General features: G+C 43.7%; 1 protein-coding gene across 1 annotated transcript in view; it reads right to left on the reverse strand.

The window, feature by feature from the left end:
- The window catches only part of myo15aa (myosin XVAa), a 29,334-nt gene that overhangs the window by 2,682 nt on the left and 13,310 nt on the right, over window positions 1-13,342 (reverse strand). The window contains exons 30-59 of the mRNA XM_079281012.1: window positions 13,015-13,087; window positions 12,512-12,703; window positions 12,102-12,214; window positions 11,896-11,987; window positions 10,798-10,933; window positions 8,309-8,373; window positions 8,009-8,146; window positions 7,832-7,886; window positions 7,142-7,289; window positions 6,923-7,016; window positions 6,645-6,756; window positions 6,390-6,502; window positions 6,114-6,173; window positions 5,813-5,888; window positions 5,569-5,684; window positions 5,284-5,399; window positions 4,894-5,035; window positions 4,056-4,167; window positions 3,847-3,921; window positions 3,293-3,495; window positions 2,870-2,994; window positions 2,700-2,763; window positions 2,478-2,550; window positions 2,202-2,275; window positions 1,981-2,063; window positions 1,749-1,879; window positions 1,520-1,614; window positions 889-966; window positions 588-684; window positions 324-484 (exon numbers count right to left, since the gene is read on the reverse strand). Of these exons, the coding sequence (XP_079137138.1) occupies window positions 324-484; window positions 588-684; window positions 889-966; window positions 1,520-1,614; window positions 1,749-1,879; window positions 1,981-2,063; window positions 2,202-2,275; window positions 2,478-2,550; window positions 2,700-2,763; window positions 2,870-2,994; window positions 3,293-3,495; window positions 3,847-3,921; window positions 4,056-4,167; window positions 4,894-5,035; window positions 5,284-5,399; window positions 5,569-5,684; window positions 5,813-5,888; window positions 6,114-6,173; window positions 6,390-6,502; window positions 6,645-6,756; window positions 6,923-7,016; window positions 7,142-7,289; window positions 7,832-7,886; window positions 8,009-8,146; window positions 8,309-8,373; window positions 10,798-10,933; window positions 11,896-11,987; window positions 12,102-12,214; window positions 12,512-12,703; window positions 13,015-13,087 (3,212 nt within the window). The remainder of the gene's footprint in view (window positions 1-323; window positions 485-587; window positions 685-888; window positions 967-1,519; window positions 1,615-1,748; window positions 1,880-1,980; window positions 2,064-2,201; window positions 2,276-2,477; window positions 2,551-2,699; window positions 2,764-2,869; window positions 2,995-3,292; window positions 3,496-3,846; window positions 3,922-4,055; window positions 4,168-4,893; window positions 5,036-5,283; window positions 5,400-5,568; window positions 5,685-5,812; window positions 5,889-6,113; window positions 6,174-6,389; window positions 6,503-6,644; window positions 6,757-6,922; window positions 7,017-7,141; window positions 7,290-7,831; window positions 7,887-8,008; window positions 8,147-8,308; window positions 8,374-10,797; window positions 10,934-11,895; window positions 11,988-12,101; window positions 12,215-12,511; window positions 12,704-13,014; window positions 13,088-13,342) is intronic.

Genomic DNA, 13,342 nt, shown 5'->3' on the forward strand with positions numbered 1-13,342 from the left:
GGAAATTCAAAATCTTGACACATCTTCCGTGTGTGTGTGTGTCAGACTGTCCTAGTTGAAGTGAGTCCACCGTCACACAAATGGCAAAGGTACAAATGACATCAGCTGATGGTCAAGCTAACAACACGGAGGCGTGGATCCGGTCCTCCAATGGAGAACATCAGACAGCAATTCTGCCAACGGGCCTATAGAGGTAATATTTAATGTACGTCCATGTCTAAATCGTTTTAAAACCAGCCACACAGGAAGAATATGAGCCAAAACGTCAGACCGGATTAGCTCGAGTAGAAACAGGACATCAGCTTCATTTCATAGATCTCTACCTGATTGTAGTGCATGGTGACATAAAGCTCGTTGTCGAGTTTGAGAGCCAGACTCCATATGACTCTCCTGAACCACAGACTGTAGTTGGCGTCCACTGGCTCTGCCTCTGTAGCAATGTCCAGGATGTATTCACGCTTGTTCAGGGGACGCACATTCTGACCTTCACAGAAACACACTTTGATTAATGTCTGTAGTGCATTGGTCAATATCAAGAGTGTTTGCATTGTAGGTTTGTACTATGATGCGCTCGATCCTCGTTAAACCTTTGTGTGTGACCAAAAAGACGGCGTATTCATCCAAAGTCTCCACCCTGTGAAGTCCCATCTCGTAGCAGAGCTCCTCGATGACATCCAAAGCAACCTGGAATAAAGAAATTCAGCAATGCTGCAGTCATGTTGATCTACGAATGCAGCAACTGTTTTCTGTCCAACATGAAATCTACGCTCAGGTCTAACAAGGCTGCAATACACTAGCATGATGCTTTTCTTCAGAATTGATCATTTCACTCCGTGTGTGTGTGTGTCTGTGTGTGTGTGTGTGTGTGTGTGTGTGTGCATCACTCACAGAGCACGTCTTGATTTTCAAGTGCCTTTCGATCCCACCCGGCAGCAGGAACAGCTGTCTCTTGGAGCTCCGCCCAGCCTGCACACAAACAGCCGATCAGAAGAGAAACGTAATACGAGTTTACACCAGCCTGGAGTGTACAGCTGTTACTAAGAGCAGCTGCTAAACAAACTCACGCTTTAACTCGACAGACGCCTTCAGTAGAAACGTATCAATACTACTGCAGTCTAATTCGTGTAGTAGAAGTAAACAATCCTCAAACTTAAACTTCTAAACATTCATGTCTACTTTATGATACGATATACATTGTTTATGACAAAGATGAAGCTCAAATGATAAAGACAAGTAAGCTGAAATAAAATCGACTGAATTGTAAATGAAATGTTTTTTTTCATTAAATATTCTAACATCTCATTACAATACAATTTCATGCATATATTGACAATGTAACATCGGCTTTTATGGCTGTTTTTGATGCGTTCAGAGGAACATATCTATTACATTTAACAAAGTTATGAAGCACACAGCAATCATTACATTATTAGTCATTTCTTGTGGTTTCTTTTTAGATTTGGTGCACATTTTTCCATATATAAGCCCTTTCACTGCATGACTGAATTAGGAGACTAACCAGCATAGCTTTGAGTTCCATGCTGTTGGGATACTGTATGCGTCCGCCATATTGAAAAGTCCTCCTCAGATTCTGCTCACATGCCTTGGCAACACCTGCGAATTAAGCAGCACCTCGATGATATAAGACCACCGTCAGACTGGTAGAGATGGATTTATGATTTGAGATGTGTTGGGTTGTTGATGGGCTGCAGCATCTTTTCATTGGCCGTGATGGCTGGTTTGTCTACCTTGGTACTGCATCCCGGGGCTGTCGCAGGCGTCCTGCAGGAACTTCAGCAGAAACGGCTTCATGACATCAGAGCAGCGATGGAAAGCTGCCAGGATGTACAGCAGCCTCCATCCTCTCTGACAACTGTCACTACACAGAATACACAGACACAGCTGTAACATGTAAGCCTCTGTACGGCCACGCGAGGAGTCCTCAGTCAGTGTGTGATGTAAAATGTTGAAGAGTCTCACGGTTTGGAGCTGGTGTTGGCGGTGACTTGCTTCATCAACTGGCAGTAGGCTTCATCTTTTATCAAGCCATGGTCCCCAATTAACTAGATTCATGAGCACATGCATTGAAGACAACAATGTCGTTGATGTTTTCCTTCAATTTCACTTTCGGTAAATACATCCTGTGTGAGTCAATCTGTTTATCGCCAATCAAATATGTAAGAGTGTGTTTGCCTGTGTACCTTCAGTATAGTGGTGACCAGGTCCTGTTCAGTCTGACCTTTCAGTGGGAAGTCTCCCATGAACTTCATTATGCCTGGACAAAAAACAATGAGGAAAGAAATTTAGTAAGAAAAGAGAAAAAAAGGGAAGTCTCTTTTTCCTTTCTCCTTTCCTTTTCCTCCATCTCTCATTCTTTGGGAACTGTATATTTTTTCTACAACAGCAAATTCTCTACCTTCCTCTTCTACCTCCTATCTGTATCCATCCCTCCTTTCCTCTCCTCACTCTCCTCTCACCTAAGAAGATGTCGGCAGCCAGTCTGTTCATCCCGCCGTCTGAGAAGTCGATCAGAGACTCCTGGATCGGAGACTGGAGGGACAAACACACAAGGAAACAGGTCTTATATTGTAATGTATTTGTGCAGCGGAACAATGGACAACATCTTTGAAAATGAAGAAGACGTGTCAAAGAATATCAAGACATTTTTTAATGCTTTGGAGCAAACTCAGCTATTTTACCTTGGAGAATTTGACCATGTCAACAGGGTCCCTGCCCTCCTTCCCCTTTTTGGCTTTATGATCACTGTGGGGGAAACACAGGCAGCAGTTATGATCTGTGCGTGTGTAAATGCCCATTGACATGTCCATGATACTTTCACAATATTTTTGGCAGCATGTGTGTGTTTGACCTTCTGTTCCTCTGCGCCTCTCTGAAGTACTTCTTGGCAAACTCAGCCATGTGGTACTGGCCGCTGTGCAGAGGCAGATCGTCCAGTTCGACGCTCAGACTGTCCCCATACATCTCATTCACTGCCTGATACACACAAACAAACACACAGCAATAAAAAGCTAAGCAGCAGTGCCACTTAAAGGAACCACCAGAGATGTAATTATCTGCAAAATATTTCCATTTCTGCAAACCAAAACATTCCAATATATACTGTATAAACAGCAGCTTGTACCACAATATAGGGTTATTATTCATGCTGAAATCTGAATGTTATTCTCGCTCTAAGCTCAGATAAAAATAATAAAAATAAGCATCATGTTTCTATGTTGGTCGTGTAGAAAAGTACAGATGTAACGTGAGTTAAAAGCTTCCTGGTCTGCACCTCTGTGGAGAGGTCAAGCTCATGGGCAGCTACCGCTGAGCCCATCGCCACAGCAATAGCAGCTGATGCAGCGACTCGTCCCTGTCTGTCTCGAGGCTCCACGCGCTCAGCAGGGAGAACCAGAAAGTCTGGAGCGGCCACAGGACGCACGTACTCGCTGGGAAACACTCCAGATTTTCCGTAGACAGCCCCGAACCGCCAGCCTGTACACACACACACACACACACACACACACACACACCAGAAGTTATACGAAGTGTTTCATATAAAAAACACATCAAGTGTTATAAACAAACAACAAAAATGTCACATGCAAAACACAGAAAATCCAAAGTTGTGTCTTCAAATAATCTGTTGTGTCCAATTAACAAGAGAAAAACCAAAATATTCACTTTAAGTTTTTCAGCTTTTGAGGCATACAAAAGTTCAGTTAAATCAACGACGTAAAAAAAAGGCAAGGACATCGAGAATAAGGCTCGACTAAAATACTAAACTAGACAGCAAACAGACACACAACAGATCCCACCAGGCTGTAACGGTCCTGCAAAACCCACCAAACTCAGGAGTGTCTCTCTTTAGCTCCTCCAGAAGCATGACCTTCTTCCTCACTATGCAGCCGTAATGTTTGCCTGAACACACACACACATACATATGCACATAGACACACACATACACACACACACACAGAGCATGAAGCACAGAGAAGCAGTGACATACTGTACATGGCTCACAGTGCCGGAGTGTTTTTGAGTGTGCGTCTCACCGGCCTCCAGCCCGTCCATGTGCTGCAGTCTGATGATGTCTCCTTTGTGGAAGCTGAGCAGCGTCCTGTCCTCAGTGACGTAGTTCCTCACCGCCACCACGTACTCTGAGTCCTGACAGAGACGTGACATGTTGACAAAGACATGCTTCATAATCCCCGGTGGTTCGCAGACGGTGGTAATAAATCAAGTGAGAAGCAGAGTCATTTTTTCATAGACTTCGATACAATCAGACTTCTTTTTGCAACCAGAGGAGTCGCCCCCTGATGGCCATTACAGAGAATACAATTTTAAGACACAACAGCATTGGGTTCACTTTTCAGACCCGGAGGTTGTCGCTTGGAGCCTCCTTTGAAAGTAACCCTGGTGATGTCATAGCGGTGTCATCAGGGTTATCTCAGATTGGGATTCAAAATGTTCACTACTGTTGAGCTTTAGTAGTGAAAGACTGGACTATGAGTAGCTGGATTGTTCCATTGTTGTTTGAAAGAGATTGTTCTGTCATCCTCACATTTTATTTCATATTTCTTTCTCAGCATCATTTTTAACATATTTAGTTTTTATTTGTTATCTGTTCAACCTGCCATATGGATCTCTTACCAATAGCTTTCTGTCTAACCCGCACTCACTAACCCGCACTCACTGCATTCCTCTGGAAATAAATGTATTCTCCTTTATATAAAAGAACTGAATAAATAAAACAATTGTACTTCCAACTGCTGAAAAGTGGACTTACAGAACAGTCCAAACATGGTGAGAAAGAGCAACATTTTGAGTTTTAAGACTCTTCAGCATGAATAACTGTATTATCAACACACACTCACACAGACGCCCTCTGACCTTCTTGAGCTCTGTGAGGAAGTAGTCGATCATGTGCTTGACCTGCGGGGCCTTGGCCGAGAACAGGATCAGCTTCTCGTTGGTCAGGTTGAACTCCAGCATGTTCTTAGATGGAATCGACACGAACAGGATGTCCGAGTAGCTGAGCAGGAAGTGATGTGTGAAAAAACCAGGAAGTCAACATACAGGGGTCTCGGGTCAAATCACTGGCGCACGAGACACAGGCTGCTGGAAAGAAACGTCACTCGACTGACTTTTTTGGGTTTCTTTTTATTTGAATTATGACTTCAAAGAGAAAACAAATCCATTCAAGACAACTATGAAGAGCAAAGTTCCCCTCCTCTCATGTTTAGTTGGTGTTCAAGAACTAAGACGGACTATGAGGCTCACCTGTAAGGCCTCAGCACTCTGAAGTAGTCTGAAGCAGAGCTACTCCTCACCATCTTCAGCAGCTTGATGCCTTTATCAGACACAGACAGCACCTGCACACCTGTCCCCACACTACCCTGGAAAACACACACACACACACACACACACAAACACACACACACAATCACATGAAATTGAGTACACAGACACACGTTAAAATCTAAACCAAGTGAAGGTTGAAGGCTGCTTTGAGAGGGAATGGCGGCACTTTTCAAGTTTAACTCCAAGAAAGAGACCAGAACTCACAGAGGCTGGGAAGAGGCGGGAGAAGTAAATCTCCCACAAGTCTCTGGCCATGACGACCACTTTCTTCTTCACGTTCTCGTCGTGCGTTCCTGACACCTGGTCCACTTTGTTCGCAGCTGTCAAAGACACAGAGAAGGAGCTTAAATGATCAAATCTAGAGGGTTGAAAAAGTCTTTCACATCCTGTAAATGTTGAAACTGTGTAGGGTCTATGAGTCATTACATCACAGAGTCAAGTTATTTACCAAATAAAGCCTTCATCGTCTGTCTCTCCTCCTGGGTGATTCGGATGCAGGCCTCAGAGAAGGTGTCATGTACAACCTGCAATAATCAGCAATAGAAATCACTTTGGGATCATTTATTGCTGCTGTGAATAAGTATCGGCATTAAAGCAAAGGTCGATCATACCTAAAGAGAAATCCATCTTAACTATTAGCATAATTACCAAAAACTAGACTTTGCTATCATGAAAAACTAAACCTCAGTGAACAAATCAAAAATGGAGAAACAAGTAAATGTAAATAAGTAATGAATACATGACTCAACCTGTCTGAAGATCAGGTCCAGAACCAGTGGACTGTTGAAGGTCTCTTTAGGATAGAAAACCTGCATGAATGGAAATATTCATTTTGATGTTAAATAATCAACACGATGACATTAAATCATTGGAATGTTGTTACATTTTCAGCACAAGTAGATCTATGAAGATACAGCATGTCTTACAGTGTGTGTTTCAGCATGCCACCTGTTAGATTTTAGGGCAATATGGATCATTTTAGTTTACTTATGTTTAATGTGCTTGTGTGTGCTAATGAAACACACCTCTTTCCTCATGTAGAGTTTCCACGGGACGTTGGAGTACGTATAATATTCATCACTTGTCCTGTGGAGTTGAGTCTGAATGATCTCCTTCTCTACTGGCAAGTCTCTAGAGACTAGAAACACACACACACACACACACACACACACACACACACACACACATTCACATGCATGTGTGAAATGAGTCAAAAGCTTTCTGTCATTCTGCTGTTTATTACTGGGGATTGATGTCACATTAGTGTACAAAAAGATCACCTGGAGGAGGGGCGGGGCTTATGCTCGAGCTAGTTGGCCCTGCAGGGCGAGACTTTGTCGTCTTGGAAAGTCCCTCTTCTTTACGTAGGAAGGATTGAGGCTTCCTTTGAGTCTGAGACAATAAAAAAAAAGGTCAGATATTATTTTAGTTTGTGTGGAAGTGCATGTATGTATGTGTGTGTGTGTGTGTGTGTGTGTGTGTGTGTGTGTGTGTGTGTGTGTGTGTGTGTGTGTGTGTGTGTGTGTGTGTGTCTGTTCTAGGTGCGGAGTTGGGGTACCGGTAGTGGTGGGTTTGACATCTGATTTTTAAGGATCTCCATAGCTTCACCATGTGGGTCTGACTTCTTCCCAAACATCTTTCCATCACCTTTCCTACACACACACACACACACACACACACACACACACACACACACACACACACACACAGCAATTATTAGACATACAACACCATAACAAGCATTCATATTTTTGCTAGGAAATCATTAGCGTGCTACCTCTGTGTGGCAGGTCCAGCAGACGTTGTTGCGTCAGCAGGCTGGTGGTGTTTGACGATGTCTTTGATGTCGTGGCTGGGATCGATGCGCTCTGTGTTACCTGCACTGGATCGGACCACGTCCTCAGGAGGGGGGCCACGTGTTGGACCTGGAATGTCACTTTCTATTAGATCAGATGTGCAGATGTTTACAATTGAATTCAGCAGCTGTTGGATTTTGGGACTAGCTCCATAATGAAATATATAAATATGTTGCTGGGCATGTATCAGTAGCATTTCAATAATTTTCATGAGGGAAGGGCAGCGACAGTAATCAGACGGTAGAGAGATGATAGGAAACAATGTAGAGAGAAAGATGCAACAAAGGTCCTCAGTCAGACTCAAACCAGGGACGTTGTGGTTCATGGTTGGCGTCTTAATCCCTAAAGCTCAAGGGCACCCCCTAAAGTCATAGTTGAAGACCTCCTGCAATTTGATGCAGTGGGTTTTTTAACAAAAATCAGATCAAATCACAAAGTCACAATGCATCAATATCATTCTTGACAGTGTTGTTGGAGTACTTGAGTCACTTTTAGTTTTAGAAAACCCAGCTAGAAAAGCATGGGGCATCCTGAAGCTTCACTGTAATCAGGGCATTCTAACCACACAACACATCCGCAGGTTCATCTGACCCCGAGAGTGTGAAACATACTCATTTGTTGCTGAACGGCAGCAGACTTGTACGGCGACTCTTCTCTCTCTTTGGTCTGCAGAAAAACAGGAAGTGATACAGCTGAGTACGTTTTTATTCCAAGACAATATTTCCATATTTGCATACATGCTGGCAGGTGTTCATGCAGTGTATGTGTGTGTGTGTGTGTTTACTCACAGGGCTGGTTGTGTGTGAGCGTTGTGGCAGGTGTGTGTGATAATGTGAGGGTGGGGACATGGGCGCCGGGGCAACGGGGGGGAAGGCAGACAGCATCTGCTGCTGGATCGCGATGGCCTGCATGGTCATCTGCTGGGCCTGCAACACACACACACACAGACACATACACACACAGACACACAGACACACACACACACACACACACACACACACACACCATATATTATATTTTCATGCAACTCACACAAATACTTCAACAGTAATATCAGAGTTGTCCATAAAAAGTATAAGAAGACAAACCAGAATGATAGCTTGCTGGTTGATGATGGCCTGTTGCTGTTGAGTCAGTACTGTCAGCGCCGATCCTAGAGAAGTACAAACATAAGAACACAGACATCATTGAGTAAAGATGATTCTGTTGCAGAACAACAGTAGAAAAACACACACAGCTCACAGCAAAATACCCTGTCGGCTCCTCCACTTCAAACAAACCACACAGAGGATCTTTACAACCTCACATTGAAATGCGAGGTGTAAAGAAGTTCTTTAGGACTTTTATCGAACACACAGATTGTGACTCCACAATGCCAACATGCTTCTGGCCAAACATGCTGGAACGCACACCCGATCACACCTGTCATCACAGGCAAGCCTGGAACCGCAGGCGCGACAGGGAGCGAGGGCACCGCCGGCAGGCCGGGGACGCCAGTGACGTGGGATGCTACATTATCTCTATCGGCAGCGGGTGCACGAGTGGGCGACGGGTTGGGCGCTACACGTGTGGAAGGAGTGACAGTGGAAGAAGTCTGTTGGTTGTCGGGCTGTTGGGGAAGGTTGTATTGGTGGAATTGTTGTGGCCGTTGTTGAGGTTGTTGCTGCTGCTGTTGTTGGTGGTGGTGCTGTTCGTGGTGATGGTGGTGGGAGGGGATTGGCATGGCAGGGATGGGCGGCATCATTCCTCCTGCTACTGGAAGCACTGGCACAGCTTGAGGAGCGACAGGTCAGGGAACATTGTAAGAGTTAGAAACACTGCTGCTTCCAGGACTCTGCCTCTGTTTCACATGGACTTAAAGCTAGGGTTGGTCATCTTCTTCAAAAACACTTTATATTTGTTGAAATTCTCATTTCATCCGGACAGCAATCAATACATCAAATGCTATGACAAGAATCTGTAGATCTGTGGCTGTCGCAGGACTGTAATGATTGGACGACCTGCCTGTCTGCCTGATCGCACTTTGCACTCAATGTGCGTAATCAGAGTATTTTGGGGGAGTAGCTTTGGAGGGAGGCCTGAAGGGACATACTGTCCGTTTCCAACTTAGCGACTTACTCTCTAGATTCAGCTACTTATGGAGCGAGTGCTGCTAGCTGCTTTCATTGGAAAATATATGGCAACAGAGAGAGAATGAGAGTGACAGACGCCTATAGAGAGTAAAGGAGTCATCTGTGGTTACACTGAATGGCTGACCATGCATTATCTATGAGGTCAGGCTGCTCATTAGAGCCTCTAAGCTACAGTTTAATGTTGGTGAACTGTACACCTGAACGTTTACGCCTCAGTCCTGTTCAGTGTCACTGACACACTTTAGCCCTCACCCTGTAACAATATGGAAATAATAAAAGCAGTGAGTTGAAGTTGGGTATTTTGAGGAGGAAGAAGCAGAATTATCGTTTAAACTTCAAACCATGTGTCTCTAACGCACCCAGCACAGTGTCTGAGTGGACATTAGCATGACCTCATGACCTGGCAATCAACAGGGTAGATTTCTAACTGTTGTCAAAAATTCAGTTGTCAAGAGAACATTTTGTAAACTTCATTTAGACAACAAAGAGATGTCTGTAATCTATTTTAAGATTCATAAGGAAAAACTGCTGTTTAAAGATGATAGATTTAAGTCACTGCAGTAGCTTACATGAGCATAGAATTCAAAATGCTGTCAGTTCGGGTTTTGTAGTATAAAATTGTGGAATTTAACAAACTACATTTACCACAACATGAACATTTTGAACATAAGAGATGCATTTTGCGAGAATTTGCAGTAGCTGTTATCAGTAAACGTTTTGGTGCACTGAGGGCTCAATTTTTGGTCATTCAAAAATCTGTCTGAATCGTTTGTGGAGGACTGAAGGTTTAGAATGCAGTCTTGTGTCAACTGAGCAAAAAATGTGGGAGGAGATCAATTTAATTAGTAGAAACATACAAACATTTCTGCTCACTTGGGTCTGCATTTTGGTGAAAGTTGTAAAGACATGCGACTGATTTGAATTTTCAATGTTTTAAACTTGGCGGTTGCTGTCGCGCCACCATCAGGACGATCAGCCCACAAAACCATTTGAAGAAGTTTATCAGTGTTAAAGCATTCAATTATTTGCCTTTTTATATCTGCTTTCTTCATCTCTGTTTGTCTGCCTGTTGGTTGTTTACTCGTGTACTCTGACGAGGGAATGAAGGTTGAAAACAGAGTAACCCAAAACATTTGAAACTTGGCACTGGTTCCAGCGTTCAGGAGAATATTTATCTTTCAAACCATTTGTCAACCTGACACTCATGCAGAGGATTTAGAACCAATTTAGAACAAGCTGAATTATTGATGTCAGTGGAGAGAAAAAGAAAATGAAAAAATGAAAGACAAAAGAAGAGTAAAAATATAATCTGTGACTACATGAAGTTGAACACAGAGCAAAGACATGAAACTAAAGAACAAAAACACAAATCCAAAGAAAAACAAATGGACAATTTGCACAAACATTAATCGTAGCAAACAGAAAACACACATAAAGTGTTTTACCTCCGGGATGTATTCCTGGTGGGTACGGTCGGCTGGGGATCGTTTGATTCTCCCCTTCTCCTCTTCCTCCTCCTGTGATGCCTATACCTCCTCCTCCCTTCATCCTTGATGACAAACTTCCAGTTTTTTCCATGTCCTGGTAGCGAGAGAGAAACAGGTAACAGAGATTCAGCAGATGGAAAAGGACCGTTGGAGATGTTGAGAAAGCGGAGTTTGAGAGACATGAAGAGTAGGAAGAGAAGTGTGTGTGTGTTCAAAAAAGGAGAGACTAAGGGAACAAGAGTGGAGTGTATTGTACTGGTTGGTTCAGACCCTCTGTGAGTGCGTCAGGAGAGATATAGCAACTAAATACTCTGCATGAGTACCGTACACACTGGAGGAGAAGCTCCTGCACACACACAAGTGACAGAAACTCGTAAAGAAGTGGTACGAGTCTCCAACAAACGCTTCTGCAACATAACAAACCCCACCGTTTGAACACAACAAAACCAAATCGCTATTTACCACAACATTTTATTTATTTTTTTCAAGTGAGGTGTTTTACATTTCAAGCAGCAGCAGTTATCTGACCTTCGCATGAGCAGCGGTCAAAGAACGCAGAAGCTCAAACTTCAGAAACAAGTCTAATGTTACCAGCCACACTGGTTCATTGACGGCTGATAATAAAAACCAAAGACGTCCAATCAAAAAGGGTCTCGAGGACTACTTTATGAAAATACAACTCATGAGAACCCCAGTGAACACATTAAACATACCTGCACTGCCAGAACAGAGCCGTGCACGAGTGCTGCCTGCTGTTGCAGTTAAATACGGTAGGTCACTCAGTAACCTAATCACCCCTCCTGTCTGCTCCATTCATACGCAAACAGAAGCAGTGGATCACATGTTCCACTCATCCATCAGCACTCCGCTCCGTTCACACTCAGAGGGCAGATCAGGTGGAGGGGGCATGACGTGACAGTTTATGCATTTCAGAGCTGCGACTAAAGAGAATTTCCTTCGTGTTTTAATCTGTTTTATTCCCACTTTATAATTAGATCGATGAGCCTATGAAAGGGTTTTTTCTGATAGGATGTGATGCTTCTCTTCAGTACTCACCATGCTGCTGTCTGACAGCACCGGGTCAAACAGACTGTCCAGGTAGCGGTCCATTCCTCTCTGAGTCTGACCGTCACTGAACCCATCCGACTCTACTGGACACAGACAGACAGCAGAGGAGCTGTAAACATAGCTGCTGTTGTGCATATTCGTATTGATAGATGCATGCAGAAAAGTTGAGGACTTTTTTGTGTGTGTTTGTGTACCGTGGCTGTAGTAACCGTCAGAGTCAGGCAAACTGTGGGCCGGTCTGCTGTTACGGAGAGGAAAGGCAGGAGGAAGCTCCTCATCTGACTCAAAGCCACTGCCAAACAAAGCACTGAGAGGAGAGGAAGTAAGAGAGGAAAGGAGGGGAGAGAGGTGAGAGGAAGATGAACAGGTGAGAGGAAGAAAGACAGGAAGACGAGAGGAGAGGAAATGAGAAGAGAGGAGAGGAGAGAGGAAGAAGAGCAGGAGGAAGAGAGGAAAGTAAGAGAGGAGAGGACACGAAAGGAGAGGAGAAAGGAAGAGAAAGAGGTGAGGAGAGGAAAATGTGGAATAGGTAAATTAATTTCTTTGGTATCTACATTTTAAATATTTGTACCAGCATGTATTTGCGTGTGTTTTGTGGACTGACAGGCCGGCGTTTGCTCGGACTCTGGCGGGGTCGTCGGTGCTGATGATGAAGTAGCTCTTCTGCTTTGGGAAGTCGGGAGGAAGCTCCAGGTCTGCAATCAGGTCCATCACATAGTCGTGACCCGCTAACTCCACCCACTGGCCGTGCTCCTTCATCAGAACAGAACTCCCCCTCCACCAGTCGGACACTCCCCTGTGAGATCACACACTTCAAATACCTCGCATTCAAAGCATTACGCGCTGTACCATGTAACTGTATTTAAAGTGAAAATGAATATCATGAAGCTGGAGTTTTAAATAAAATTAATTATAAATACAAATAAGACATGACGGTTTGAGTAGAAAGAATAAAAAAATACAGAATGTTTCAAGACGTTATTCATATTTAATGCATAAACCAAAAAATAGGACATACAACTACAAGTAGCAGAGCCATGAGCTGAACATACAGAAAATAAATCAGTTTAACCTTTGTGTCTTATACTTAATATGAGATATCATCACCTGTGACGCAGTATGTGCCCTGCTAATTCTTCTCCACTGGTCCAGGAATGAGCCGGACACAAGAACGACCCTCCTACGGAGAAAAAAAACAAAGAATACATATCATACATACTGGTACGTACATGAAACCTGAACGCTGCATTTGACCCTTCCTGAGCATTTAGGAGCAGTGGGCTGCTTTAAAGCATCCGCGGAGCAACTTCAGGGTCTCTCGCTCAAGTGCACTTCGATATGCGGACAGAAGGAACAGCGGGATCGACCCGCCAACAAATCACACAACTTAAAAATCACACCAAAGGCAAAATTCAATAAATTGTGGAATTCAACG

This window comes from Melanostigma gelatinosum (assembly GCF_949748355.1).
Source record: "Melanostigma gelatinosum genome assembly, chromosome: 13".
NCBI lineage: Eukaryota > Metazoa > Chordata > Actinopteri > Perciformes > Zoarcidae > Melanostigma > Melanostigma gelatinosum.